Source organism: Mustela putorius, unplaced genomic scaffold, assembly GCF_011764305.1.
Source record: "Mustela putorius furo isolate JIRA1106 unplaced genomic scaffold, ASM1176430v1.1 tig00000450_pilon_pilon_pilon, whole genome shotgun sequence".
NCBI lineage: Eukaryota > Metazoa > Chordata > Mammalia > Carnivora > Mustelidae > Mustela > Mustela putorius.
This window is the reverse complement of record NW_025421385.1, coordinates 8,313,668-8,326,816: the sequence shown is the minus strand read 5'-3', so window position 1 is coordinate 8,326,816 and position 13,149 is coordinate 8,313,668. Positions and strand designations below refer to the sequence as shown.

Here is a 13,149-nt window from a genome sequence, read left to right as displayed (position 1 = left end):
ATTTTTCTCCAAATTGTCTCAGATCCTTTATAAAAGAAAGTGCGGTAAAAACAACTGAGCAAACCAAACAACACTGGATCAAATAGGCAATTTTTGTTAGATCACCTTTTGAATTTTCCAATGATTGTTGTTTGACTGAAATAAAAAAATAATTAGTAGTATTTTATATGTGTTTAAGATAAATGACTTTAACTTCTTGGGGTTAAATGTTTAGGATTTTTTTGGTAATTTAGAGGATAATGGGCAGAACACTGTACAATGTTCAAGGATTTGAAAGACTTTTCTTCAGAGAATCACAAAATTATTCATATTTTGACTGGGAATCCCCAGTCACAAATTCCTTTATAGCGGTAAGGTTTAGGAAAACATTCAGAGACTTCATAAAATTTTTTTAGTCACAGGTAACAAGATACATTTTATCATTTCTTAAAGGAACAGGAATTTATAAAGGAAGAATGTATATTAAAGTCAAATATTATTGAAAAATTTTCACATTGAAACAGTGTGGAGTAGAGTTCAAAAGAAGGATTTATTTATTTATTTTTAATTACTGAGACAGCATCCAAGAAAGTGGCCCTTTGGGAGGGGTTCCTCCAGTGACCCACTGTGCAGTGACAGTTCTCAGAATTTATGGAGCATCAGAATCTCTGGGGGCGTGTCAAAGAAGGTTTGGAATAGGGCTAGGTAATTAGCAGATCTGACCAGTGAGGCTGCTGGTTCAGGCCATAGTTAGAGAACCACCAGTGTAGAGTATGAGTTTGTTCCTTAACAGGGATAAGAATAGCTCTTCCCCCCAAAGTTTTATAATTTCTTAGAATATAAAATTTTTGCCTACATTCTCTATTAGGCGATTCAATTACAAATTAAATTGTTTTTTGTTATAGCAACTTCAGTGTTTGACATTACAGCCAGATGGAAGCATTTCATGCTTTTTTAAAAACTTTTAATTTTTTAAATTGAAAACAAAGATTTTATTAACATATAATGTATTTTTTGCCCCAGGGGTACAAGTCTGTGAATCGCCAGGTTTACACTCTTCACAGCACTCACCATAGCACGTACCCTCCCCAGTGTCCATAACCCCACCCCCCTCTCCATACTCCCTTACCCCCCCAACCCTCAGTTTGTTTTGTGAGATTAAGAGTCGCTTATTGTTTGTCTCCCTCCCGATCCCATATGAAACACTTCATATTGTTAATACACTGGCTGTATATGTTCATGGTGAGAAGTTAAAACAATTCAGAAATATATGCAAAAGATAATTTCTAAGCTAATCAACATCCCAAACCACTCCCCAGAGATAACCACTGCTAACAGTTTAGTATATATTTATCCAGATTATTTTTCTCTGCAGTTTTAAGCTTATATACACAAATGAATATATTTAAATTTCTGCAAAATAGGCAGTCCTGTAATCTCAGTCTGTAGCAGTTAATGTCAATATATGTAGAATTTCCGGTTCCTTTTCATTGCCCATTAGCTTTCCACTATGTGGATGGGACATATTTTATTTAGTCCCTTCCCTCCACTGATGAATACTTAAGTTATTTGCTTCTTTTTGGCATTACACACAGCATACTAAATGGTAGCAGTATTATGAACATTTTTTGCATATTTGAGAAATTGAAAACAATTTGTATATTCTATGGTTAAGCCATTATAATGTGAAATGGGACTGTTTTGCACTTTATTCTTATTAGGCCTTGTGAATGATGCAGACAAAAATAATATTTTCTACTCACATTATGGTTTCCTTCTGCAGAGCCTTCTTGGATATGTTTGTGCAGGTGGATTCATGCTCAGGATATTCTTTAATCTGTGTCATGGTTTTAGGTCGTGGATCTGGATCGTGGGTTGGTGTTGAATGCAGAAGGAAGGTACCTCCAGGATTCACAAGGAAATCCTCTTCGAATTAAACTAGGAGGAGATGGTCGCACCATTGTGGGTAAGTGAGAATTGGTTTAGGCAACAAAAAGTGTTCTGAACTAGCTGTGGGATAACAAATCCCTGCCCATTTTTAATGGGGCCCTCAGTCCAGTTATTTTTAGCCATGTGGAAAGGAGTGTCCCAAAGGGGCAGAACTTAGCTTTTTCCTTGATACAACTGTAGTTCTACTCTTGCCTCCAGAAAAGATGGCACGTGACTTCCCTCTTGAGATAGGGCAGCCCAGAGCAGCAGGTATCAGCAGACGACAGCTCAAAGACCAAACCCTGGCTGCTGCCTGTTTTTTACTGCCTGCAAGCTCAAAATAGTTTCTTCGCTTTTAAATGATTGCAAAAACAAAACAAACAAACAAAAAACAAAAAGAGAAACAAAAACAAAAAAACACACCAAAGAATAGCAATATTTGTGATATATGACAATTATTTGAAATTCACAGTTTAGTGTCCATATTCAAAGTTGTATTGGAACATAGACACACTCCTTTGTGAACTTTCTGTGCTTTTTTGCCCTGCAATGGCAGAGTTGAGAAGCTGCAACATGAAGCTTCAAATATCCGGCTCTCTGTCTTCTCTGGCCCTTTACAGAATAAGTTTGCCACTCCAGGTACAAAGTAACACTCTTCTTCCTTAGGTGTAGGAATCAAGAGGAGGAAAGAGTTACTTCCTTGACTAGAGACTCAGAGTTATTTCAGGGTAATGGGGCATATTGATGAAGCATTTAGAGGATTATATAAGGTAATTCAGAGTAAGGGACAATATAAGACGGTGAGAAATTACCGGATAGCAGCCGATATTGCTACCTCTGCTGAGTATCCTTTTAATGTTTCCTTTGCTTTTTACTGATTCGAATATAAGAATCCATAAGCTTTGAGAAGACACTTCACATTTGGTTTTTACTTCCTCTGGATGATCTCATCTTGTTGCACAGCCTTTGTCTGATTTTGTTTCAGATCTAGGAGGAACGCCCGTGGTGAGCCCTGATGGCCTGCCCCTCTTTGGGCAGGGGCGGCATGGCAAACCCGTGGCCAGTGCCCAGGATAAGCCCATTCTGAGTCTAGGAGGGAAGCCTTTGGTGGGCTTGGAGGTTGTCAAAACAACCACTCGTGCCCCCACCACAACCACACGACCCACCACGACGACCCCAAGGCCCACAACCACAGCCACCCGCCGCACGTCCACGACCACGACCACCACTACACGTCCAACGACCACCACCACACGCCCAACGACCACCATTCGAACCACTACGCAGACGACCACCACCACTACTACCACCCCTGAACCCACCACCCCTGTTCCCACCTGTCCCCCTGGGACCTTAGAACGGCATGATGAAAATGGCAACCTCATAACAGGCTCCAGCGGGGTGCCAGAGTGCTACCCTGAAGAAGGTAATGGCCTTCCTTGTAATGGTGGCCCACGTAACTAGCATGCTTCATTTTCACGTCAGGTCACAAAGGGTGTAGGGAGAGGTAAGTAGGGTGCACAGGGGAATGGCAACAAGAGGCATTTCAAGTCCCACATGGTTTGTTCAGGGGTATGTGTCACAACCAGGGTTGTCAGATTTAGTCAATAAAAGTACAGCGTGGGACACACTTAATATGAAAAATTATTTGCTGTTCATTTAAAATCCAAATCTGAGTGGGCATCCTGTGTTTTATCTGGCAACCCTTATCACAAACCAAATCAAAAAATTTAGCTAAAACATGGAACATTGTGAGTATGGACGAGCATTTCCCCAAGTGTGTTTTACTGGGTATTAGTAGATTTGTATGCATTATGTTAAAAAAAAGTTCTGTGATTAGCTATGTGATTTAAACAAGGCTAATAGTGATTCTTACTGTTGGATCATTCAGATCCTTGAATAGTCTCATTGTGAATTTCCTAGAAAAGTAGAGTGTCCTGAATACTTTCTCGATCATTGCAAAATGCTAATCCTTGAGTGACTGGGCTCTGGTGGCTGCAAGAGTAGGACTGCTTTCCACTGGGTAGGACTGTGCTGTTTCCTCTGCTATGAGACACGCAGTCAGGACTGTCCTCTGCCCCTACCATGTCTTCCTGCTGAGAATGGCCAGTTCCTCCTGTGGAATAGAAGCGAGGACCCTTTGGTCAGGTCCCAGTGGACCTGCAGACTCATCATCTTTTCTGCTCAGCCCCTGTTCAGGCTGCTTTGGAAGAGGTCATCCTACACTGGTGTCTGGCCTGGAGGAGAAAAATTCATCTTCTTTCCCTTAGGTGGAAAAGAATCACCACATAGGCTATGAAACTTATGTCTTTTTAAGCTGATGCAGAGTGAAGATGATTCATTTGAGGAATTATTTTGCACACCCAGAATTCTTTACACAGCTTTCTTGACTGTGATCAGCTTGAACTTGGATGCTATATTCAAAATGGGAATTCTTTTTGAAGTCGGCCACCCTGTAGAAAAGCTCCAAGTAAACAGGAACATCGGACCCATCTAAAAATTCACACCAAAGAATAAGGAACCATGCTGAGAAGACGATCACTGGGGAGAAGATTCACACACTATCATTTTCCCCAGGGAGCATGATTTGGAATTTACCTTTGGATTTCTGGTATGAAAACATTATGTACTTCCTTTGACCTTTCTCTTCTGCATACACTAGTGTGTGTGTGTGTGTGTGTGTGTGTGTGTGTGTGTGTGTGTGTGATTGGAACAGATATTTACTTAATAATTGTTTGCAAACAGGAGAGTGACTATTTTGGCTTTGGATTGAATTACTACTATTATTATGAATATTTTGCATTTTCCTTTGTCTAAGAGGGCTTATACCATATTCTTTTCATTTACTTTGGATTTTGGGACTTCTTTGTGGCGTGAAAGTCAATGTTTTTCTTGGTATTTTTGTTTCTTCTTCTTCTTCTTTTTGGCAAATCATGATGTATGTGTATTTTTTCACTTCTCTTATGTCATCCATCCACTTCCCTAGCCCAGGCCAAATTAGTAGCTAAGTGTTAATTATAATTTATCTCTAGGCAGCATTTTCAAAATAAGTATAAAGTCTTTGGAAAAAGTAAATTTGTGGAGAGAAACTTAGGATCTTTATATAATGTTATGATGTACGATTATTATTATTTTAAAAACATTCCTGTATGGCTGACCTTCATTTTTTATTTATGCTGCTCCACTAACAACTTTATTTTATTCCCCGTTTTAATTCTAATTGTAGTTATTTTTATTTTAAAAATTTTAAATTATAGCTTTCTTGAGATTCAATTCACATACCATAAAGTTCACTCTTCTAAAGTGTATAGTTTAGTGGCTTTTATTATAGTCACAGGATTGTGCAACCATCACCACCATCAAATTCTAGAACAATTTCATCACCCTCCAGAGAAACTCCATACCTATTAGTCATTACTCCTCATCCCTACCCCACCCCCGCTAACCCCTGGGAAACCACGAATCCACTTTCCGTCTCTATGGATTCGTCTCTTCTGGACTTTTCATATAAATGAAATCCTACAAGATGTGGACTTTGTGTCCGGCATCTTCAGCTCAGCGTGAATTGCATTCAACTTTCATCCACATTGTAGAGTAGATCTGTACTTCATTCCTTTTCCTGCTGATCAATATTCCATTGTGTGGATAAACCACATTTTATCCATTTATTGGCTGATGGACATTTGGGTTGTTTTCACTTTTGGGTATTATTATGAATAAGGCTTCTATGAACAGTGTGTACAATTTTTTTAACACTCGTTTTCAGTTCCTTAGGGTATACACTTGGTAAGAGAGATGCTGTGTCCAGTGGTAACTCTGTGTTTAACTTTGGGAGGAACTGCTAACGTGTTTTCCTCAATGGCTGCACCATTTTGCATTCCCACCATCAGCACATGAAGCTTCCAATTTCTCTATATCCTCACCAATACCTTGCTTTTCTGTCTTTCTGATTCTTGCTATCCTAGTGGATGTGAGGTGATGTCTCTCGGTGGTTCTGATTTCCAGTTCCCTAATAAATAATGCTATGGAGATGGTGATTTTTTGTACCTTCCAATGATAGGTTCTGAAAGGGAAAGTGAGCAGGATTATGTTTGGTGCCTTAGGTCAGTCCTGATGTAGAATTGGAGTAAATTTATTTGAAAAATGTTTTATCTTTATCATTGTGGTGGTGGTGTCATTATGAGAAAGTTCATGTGGTAAACTAGAAAGGATAGAATAACTGTCGTTTTTGTTATTCTGGCTTCATTCAAAATTTTGTAAAATAAAATTCACAAGTGATGGTTAATCATCTAGTGCAGGTGGATTAGGTTCTCTGGGACATACAGAAGAACCACAGATGACCACCTGTGCCCCTGAAGGGCTTGCGATTGAACTGAAGTTACAGTGGACAGAAACAACTCACTCTCTTGTCAGAAAACCAAATTGTTCATTTTCATCTTTTTTTAAGATTTTATTTATTTGTTTGAGAGAGAGAGAGTGTGTGTGCACAAGGGGGCAGTGGGAGGGGCCGAGGAAGAGGGAGAAACAGACTCCCTGAGGAGGAGGGAACAGGACATGGGACTCAATCTCAGGACCCTGAGCCAAGGGCAGAAGCTTCACTGATGAGGCACCCAGGCATCCCCCAAGTTGTTCCTCTTTAAAATACCATGAGACAGGGTAACGATTGTTTCGCAATAACCCAGAGAGCTCTCCAGGTCTGAAACCTCAATGTCTCCTTGGACTTCTATCATTTCATTGCCAGACCTCATTGCGCACTCACTCATTCTCCGGGCTTCCTTTTTTTTTTTTTTAAGTTTTAATATTAATCACCAGGTGCTCAACATGAGAAGTTAACTCCTTAATACCCATCCCCCATTTCCTACTCAACCCCCACCCCACTCCCTTCTGGTAACCATCTGTTCTCTGGAGTTAAGAGCCTGTTTCCTGCTTTCAGTCTCTCTCTCTTTCTGTCTTTCTGCTTTGCTTGTTTCTTTTGTTTCTTAAATTCCATGTATGTGTGAAATCATATGGTATTTGTCTTTCTCTGACCCGTTTTGATTACCATCATTCTCTCTAGCTCCATCCATGCTATTGCAAATGGCAATATTTCATTCTTTTTTTTACAGCTGAATAATATTCCATTATATATATCTACCACTTCTTTGTCCATTTATGTTTCAGTGGACACTTGGGCTGCTTCCATATCTTGGCTATTGTACATAATGCTGCTATAAACACAGGGGTGACTGTATCCCTTTGAATTAGTGTGGGGTTTTTTTTTTTTTTAGTTTTCCATAGATAGATAAGTTTATTTTATTTTATTTATTTTTATTATGTTCAGTTAGCTACCATATAGTACAGCATGAGTTTTTGATGAGGTGTTCAATGGTTCATTAGTTGCATAAAACACCCAGTGCTTCTGTTTTGTATTCTTTGGGTAGATATCCAGTAGTGTAATTGCAAGATCTTAGGGTAGTTCTATTTTTAACTTTTGAGGACCCTCCACACTCTTCCACGGTGGCTGCAGCATTTTGCTTTCCCACCAACATCCTCCCTTATCTTGCGTTTCTTGTGTATTTTATGTTAGCCATTCTGACAGGTGTGAGGTAATATCTCATTGTAGTTTTGATTTGCATTTCCTGATGATAAGTGATGACGAGCATCTTTCATGAGTTTGTTGGCTATCTGGAATGTCTTCTTTGGAGAAATGTCTTTCATGTCTTCTGTCCATTTTTAATTGGATTATTTGGGTTTTTTGGTGTTGAGTTATAGAAGTTCTTTTTTTCCCTTAAGAATTTTTTTATTTGACAGAGATCACAAGTAGGCAGAGAGGCAGGCAAAGAGCGGGGAAGCAGGGTCCCAGCTGAGCAGAGAGCTCGGAGCAGGGCTCAATCCCAGGACCCTGGGATCAAGACCTGAGCCGAAGGCAGAGGCTTTAACCCACTGAGCCAACCAGGCGCCCCTAGAAGTTCTTTATATATTTTAGATACTAATCCTTTATCAGATACATCACTTGCAAATATCTTCTCCCATGCAGTACGTTGCCTTTTAATTTTGTTGATTGCTTCCATTGCTGAGCAGAAGGTTTTTATTTTGATGTAGTCACAATAGTTTATTTTTGCTTTTGTTTCCCTTGCCTCAGCGGACTTACCTAGAAAGAAGTTGCTATGGCCAATGTCAGAGAAATTACTGCCTGTGTTCTTTTCTAGGATATTTATGCTTTCAGATCTCAGATTTAGGTCTTTAATCCATTCAGAGTTTATTTTTTGTGTATGGGGTAAGAAAATTGTCTAGTTCCATTATTTTGCACGTTGCTGTCCAGTTTTTCCAACACCATTTGTCAAAGATTAATCAACCATATAATTGTGGGTGTATTTCTGAATTTTGTATTCTGTTGTATTGATCTATGTGTCTGTTTTTGTGTCAGTACCATACTGTTTTGATTACCACAGCTCTGAAGCGTGATTTTCCAGCTTTGCTTTTCTTTTTCAAGATTGCTTTGGCTTTTCATGGTATTTTGTGATTCCATGCAAATTTTGGGATTATTTTTTCTAGTTTTATGAAAAATGCTCTCAGTATTTTGATAGGGATTGTGTTAAATGTGTAGATTGCTTTGAGTACTATAGACATTTTAACAATATTTGTTTCCAGTCCACGATCATAGAAGGTCTTTCGATTTGTTCATGTCATCTTCAGTTTATTTCATCACCATTTTATAGTTTTCAGAGTACAGGTTTTTCACCCTTTGGTTAGATTTATTCTTGGTGACTTATATTTTTGTTGCACTTATAAATAGAATTGATTCTTTAATTTCTCTTCCTGCTGCTTCATTACTGATACATTGAAATGCAGCACTTTCTATATGGTGATTTTACATCCTGTGACTTTACTAAATTTGTTTATCCATTCTAGAGGTCTTTTATTTCCTGGTTGACCCATTCACTGTTTAATGGGATGTTATTTAACCTCTATGTATTTGTGGTCTTTCTGATTTTGGTGTTTTTTGTTGTTTGTTTGTTTTTTTAATTTTTTATTTTTTATAAACATATATTTTTATCCCCAGGGGTACAGGTCTGTGAATCACCAGGTTTACACACTTCACAGCACTCACCAAAGCACACACCCTCCCCAATGTCCATAACCCCACCCCCCCTTCTCCCAACCCCCCCTCCCCCCAGCAACCCTCAGTTTGTTTTGTAAGATTAAGAGTCACTTATGGTTTGTCTCCCTCCCAATCCCATCTTGTTTCATTGATTCTTCTCCTACCCACTTAAGCCCCCATGTTGAATCACCACTTCCTCATATCAGGGAGATCATATGATAGTTGTCTTTCTCTGCTTGACTTATTTCGCTAAGCACGATACACTCTAGTTCCATCCATGTTGTCGCAAATGGCAAGATTTCATTTCTTTTGATGGCTGCATAGTATTCCATTGTGTATATATACCACATCTTCTTGATCCATTCATCTGTTGATGGACATCTAGGTTCTTTCCATAGTTTGGCTGATTTTTTTTTTTTTTTTTTTTTTTTGGTGGTTGACTTCAAGTTTTATAATGTTATGGTTAGAAAAAAATGCAAGGTACAATTTCAATCTTTTTGAATCTGTTGAGGTTTGCTTTGTGGCCCAATATATAATCTCTTTTGGAGAATATTCCATGTGCACTTGAAAATAATGTGTATTCTGCTGGTTTAGGTTGGTATGTTCTGAATGTATCTGTTAAATCCATCTGGTCCAGTGTGTTATTCCAAGTCATTGTTTTCTTTTGACTTTCTATTTAGTGCTATGTTTGGATTTCAATGTCATCCATTGATAAAAGTGAGGTAGTAAAGTCTTTTACTATTACAGTATTATTATTGAGTAGTTCTTTTATGTTCATTATAATGGTTTTATGTATTTAAGTGCTCCCATGTTGGGTGCATAAATATTTAGAATTGTTGTATTTTCTTGTTTGATTTTCCCTTTTATTATTTTATAGTGCCCTTCTTTGTCTTTTGTCATAGTCTTTGTTTTAAAGTCTATTTTGTCCAATTTAAGTTTTGCTACTCCAGCTTTCTTTTGGTATCCATTTGCATGATAAATATTTCTACATCCCCCTCACTTTCAGTTTGTAGGTGTCCAGGTCTAAAACGAGTCTCTTGCAGGCAGCATATAGATGGGTTTTCTTTTTATCCATTCTGTTACTCTCTGTCTTTTGATTGGAATGTTTGGTCCCTTTCCGTTCAAAATAATCATTGATAGGTACATATTTATTGCCATTTTATTACTCGTCTTGCTTGTGGTTGTTTCTGAAGATTCTCTCTGATCCTTTCTTGTCCTTCTCTCTTCTGTGGTTTACTTGTTTTCTTTAGTGATATGTTTGGATTTCTTTCTCTTTATTCTTTACACATATATTAGTGGTTTTTGATTTGTGGTTACTTTTAGGTTTGTACATAACATCTTCTGCATATAGCAGTGTATATTAAGTTGATGGTTATTTAAGTTTGAACCCATTCTTTTCTCCTCTCCCCCTCCATGTTTTAGATATATGACATCATACTTTTACATCCTTTTATTTTGTGAGTTCCCTGGCTTATTTTTTTACAGAAATATTCATTTTTACTGGTATTATGTTTCTTTTTTTTAAACTTTATTTTTTCAGTATTCCAAGATTCATGTCATTTTTGGTTTTCTTTTCTATTTGAAGCAGTCCCTTTAATATTTCTCACAGGGCTGGTTTAGTGGTTATAAACTCCTATAGTTTTTGTTTATCTAGGAAACTCTTTATCTCTCCCTCTATTCTGAATGATAGCCTCTCTGGCTGCAAGTTTTTCCCACTCAGCACTTTGAATATATCATGCCACTCTCTTCTGGCTTAGGAAGTTTCTGTTGAAAAATCTGCTGATAGCCTTATCAGGTTTCCTTTGTATGTAATTGTCTTCATTTGCTGCTTTAGTATTTTTTTCTTTATCACTATATTTTGCCAATTTAGTTACAGTATGTCTTTGTGCGGATCTGCTTTTGTTGGTTTTGGCAGGGGGCTGGTCTCTGTGACTCTTGGATCCAGATTTCTGTTTCCTTCCCCAGATTAGGGACATTTTCAGCTATTATTTCTTCACATAAATTCTCTGTCACATTTTCTCTCTTTTCTTCTGGGACTTCTATAATACAAATGTTATTACATTTGATGGAGTCATGGAATTCCTTAAATTTGTTCTTGTTTTGCATAATTATTCTTTCCTTCTTTTGTTCAGTTTGATTACTTTCCATTACTCTGTCTTCGTTTTATTTTTTTTTTTTTTAATTTCTTTTCAGCATAACAGAATTCATTGTTTTTGTACCACACCCAGTGCTTCGTGCAAAACGTGCCCTCCTTAATACCCTCCACCTGGCTCCCCAAACCTCCCACCCCCGCCCCTTCAAAACCCTCAGATTGTTCTTCAGAGTCCATAGTCTCTCATGGTTCACCTCCCCTTCCAATTTCCTTCAACTCCCATCTCCTCTCCATCTCCCTATGTCCTCCACATTATTTGTTATGCTCCACAAATAAGTGAAACCATATGATAATTGACTCTCTCTGCTTGACTTATTTCGCTCAGCATAATCTCTTCCAGTCCTGTCCATGTTGCTACAAAAGTTGGGTATTCGTCCTTTCTGATGGAGGCATAATACTCCATAGTGTATATGGACCACATCTTCCTTATCCATTCGTCCGTTGAAGGGCATCTTGGTTCTTTCCACAATTTGGCGACCGTAGCCATTGGTGCTATAAACATTGGGGTACAGATGACCCTTCTTTTCACTACATCTGTATCTTTGGGGTAAATACCCAGTAGTGCAATTGCAGGGTCATAGGGAAGTCCTATTTATAATTTCTTGAGGAGTCTCCACACTGTTCTCCAAAGTGGCTGCACCAACTTGCATTCCCACCAACAGTGTAAGAGGGTTCCCCTTTCTCCACATCCCCTCCAACACATGTTGTTTCCCGTCTTGTTAATTTTGGCCATTCTAACTGGTGTAAGGTGGTATCTCAATGTGGTTTTAATTTGAATCTCCCTGATGGCTAGTGATGATGAACATTTTTTCATGTGTCTGATAGTCGTTTGTATGTCTTCATTGGAGAAGTGTCTGTTCATATCTTCTGCCCATTTTTTGATATGATTGTCTATTTTGTGTGTGTTGAGTTTGAGAAGTTCTTTATAGATCCTGGATATCAATCTTTTGTCTGTACTGTCATTTGAAAATATCTTCTCCCATTCCTTGGGTTGCCTCTTTGTTTTGTTGACTGTTTCCTTGCTGTGCAGAAGCTTTTGATTTTGATGAAGTCCCAAAAGTTCATTTTCGTTTTTGTTTCCTTTGCCTTTGGAGGCATATCTTGAAAGAAGTTGCTGGGGCTGATATAGAAGAGGTTATTGCCTATGTTCTCCTCTAGGATTCTGATGGATTCCTGTCTCATGTTGAGGTCTTTTATCCATTTTGAGTTTATCTTTGTGTATGGTGTAAGAGAATGATTGAGGTTCATTCTTCTACATATAGCTGTCCAATTTTCCCAGCACCATTTATTGAACAGACTGTCTCTTTTCCACTGTGTATTTTTTCCTGCTTTGTTGAAGATTATTTGACTATAGAGTTGAGGGTCCATATCTGGGCTCTCTACTCTGTTCCACTGGTCTATGTGTCTGTTTTTATGCCAGTACCATGCGGTCCTGGTGATCACAGCTTTGTAGTAAAGCTTGAAATCAGGTAGCATGATGCCACCAGTTTTATTTTTGTTTTTCAACATTTCCTTAGCATTTCGGGGTCTCTTCTGATTCCATACAAATTTTTGGATTATTTGCTCCAGCTCTTTGAAAACTACTGGTGGAATTTTTATCGGAATGGCATTAAAAGTATAGATTGCTCTTGGCAGTATAGACATTTTAACAATGTTTATTCTTCTGATCCAAGAGCATGGAATGGTCTTCCATCTTTTTGTGTCTTCTTTAATTTTTTTCATGAGTGTTCTGTAGTTCTTTGAGTACAGATCCTTTACCTCTTTGGTTAGGTTTATTCCCAGGTATCTTATGGTTCTTGGTGCTATATAAATGGAATTGATTCTCTAATTTCCCTTTCTGTATTTTCATTGTTAGTGTATAAGAAAACCACTTATTTCTGTACATTGACTTTGTATCCTGCCACATTACTGAATAGCTGTATGAGTTCTAGTAGTTTGGTTGTGGAGTCTTTTGGGTTTTCTATATAAAGAATCATGTCAACTGCGAAGAGAGAGAGAGTTTGACTTC

General features: G+C 38.2%; 1 protein-coding gene across 6 annotated transcripts in view; it reads left to right on the top strand.

Moving 5' to 3' along the window:
* FNDC1 (fibronectin type III domain containing 1) overlaps positions 1 to 13,149 on the top strand; it is a 112,025-nt gene that overhangs the window by 65,720 nt on the left and 33,156 nt on the right. For all 6 annotated transcript variants that reach the window (XM_013044966.2, XM_045080089.1, XM_045080090.1 and 3 more), the window contains 2 exons: positions 1,834 to 1,945; positions 2,894 to 3,334. In XM_013044966.2, the coding sequence (XP_012900420.2) occupies positions 1,834 to 1,945; positions 2,894 to 3,334 (553 nt within the window). The remainder of the gene's footprint in view (positions 1 to 1,833; positions 1,946 to 2,893; positions 3,335 to 13,149) is intronic.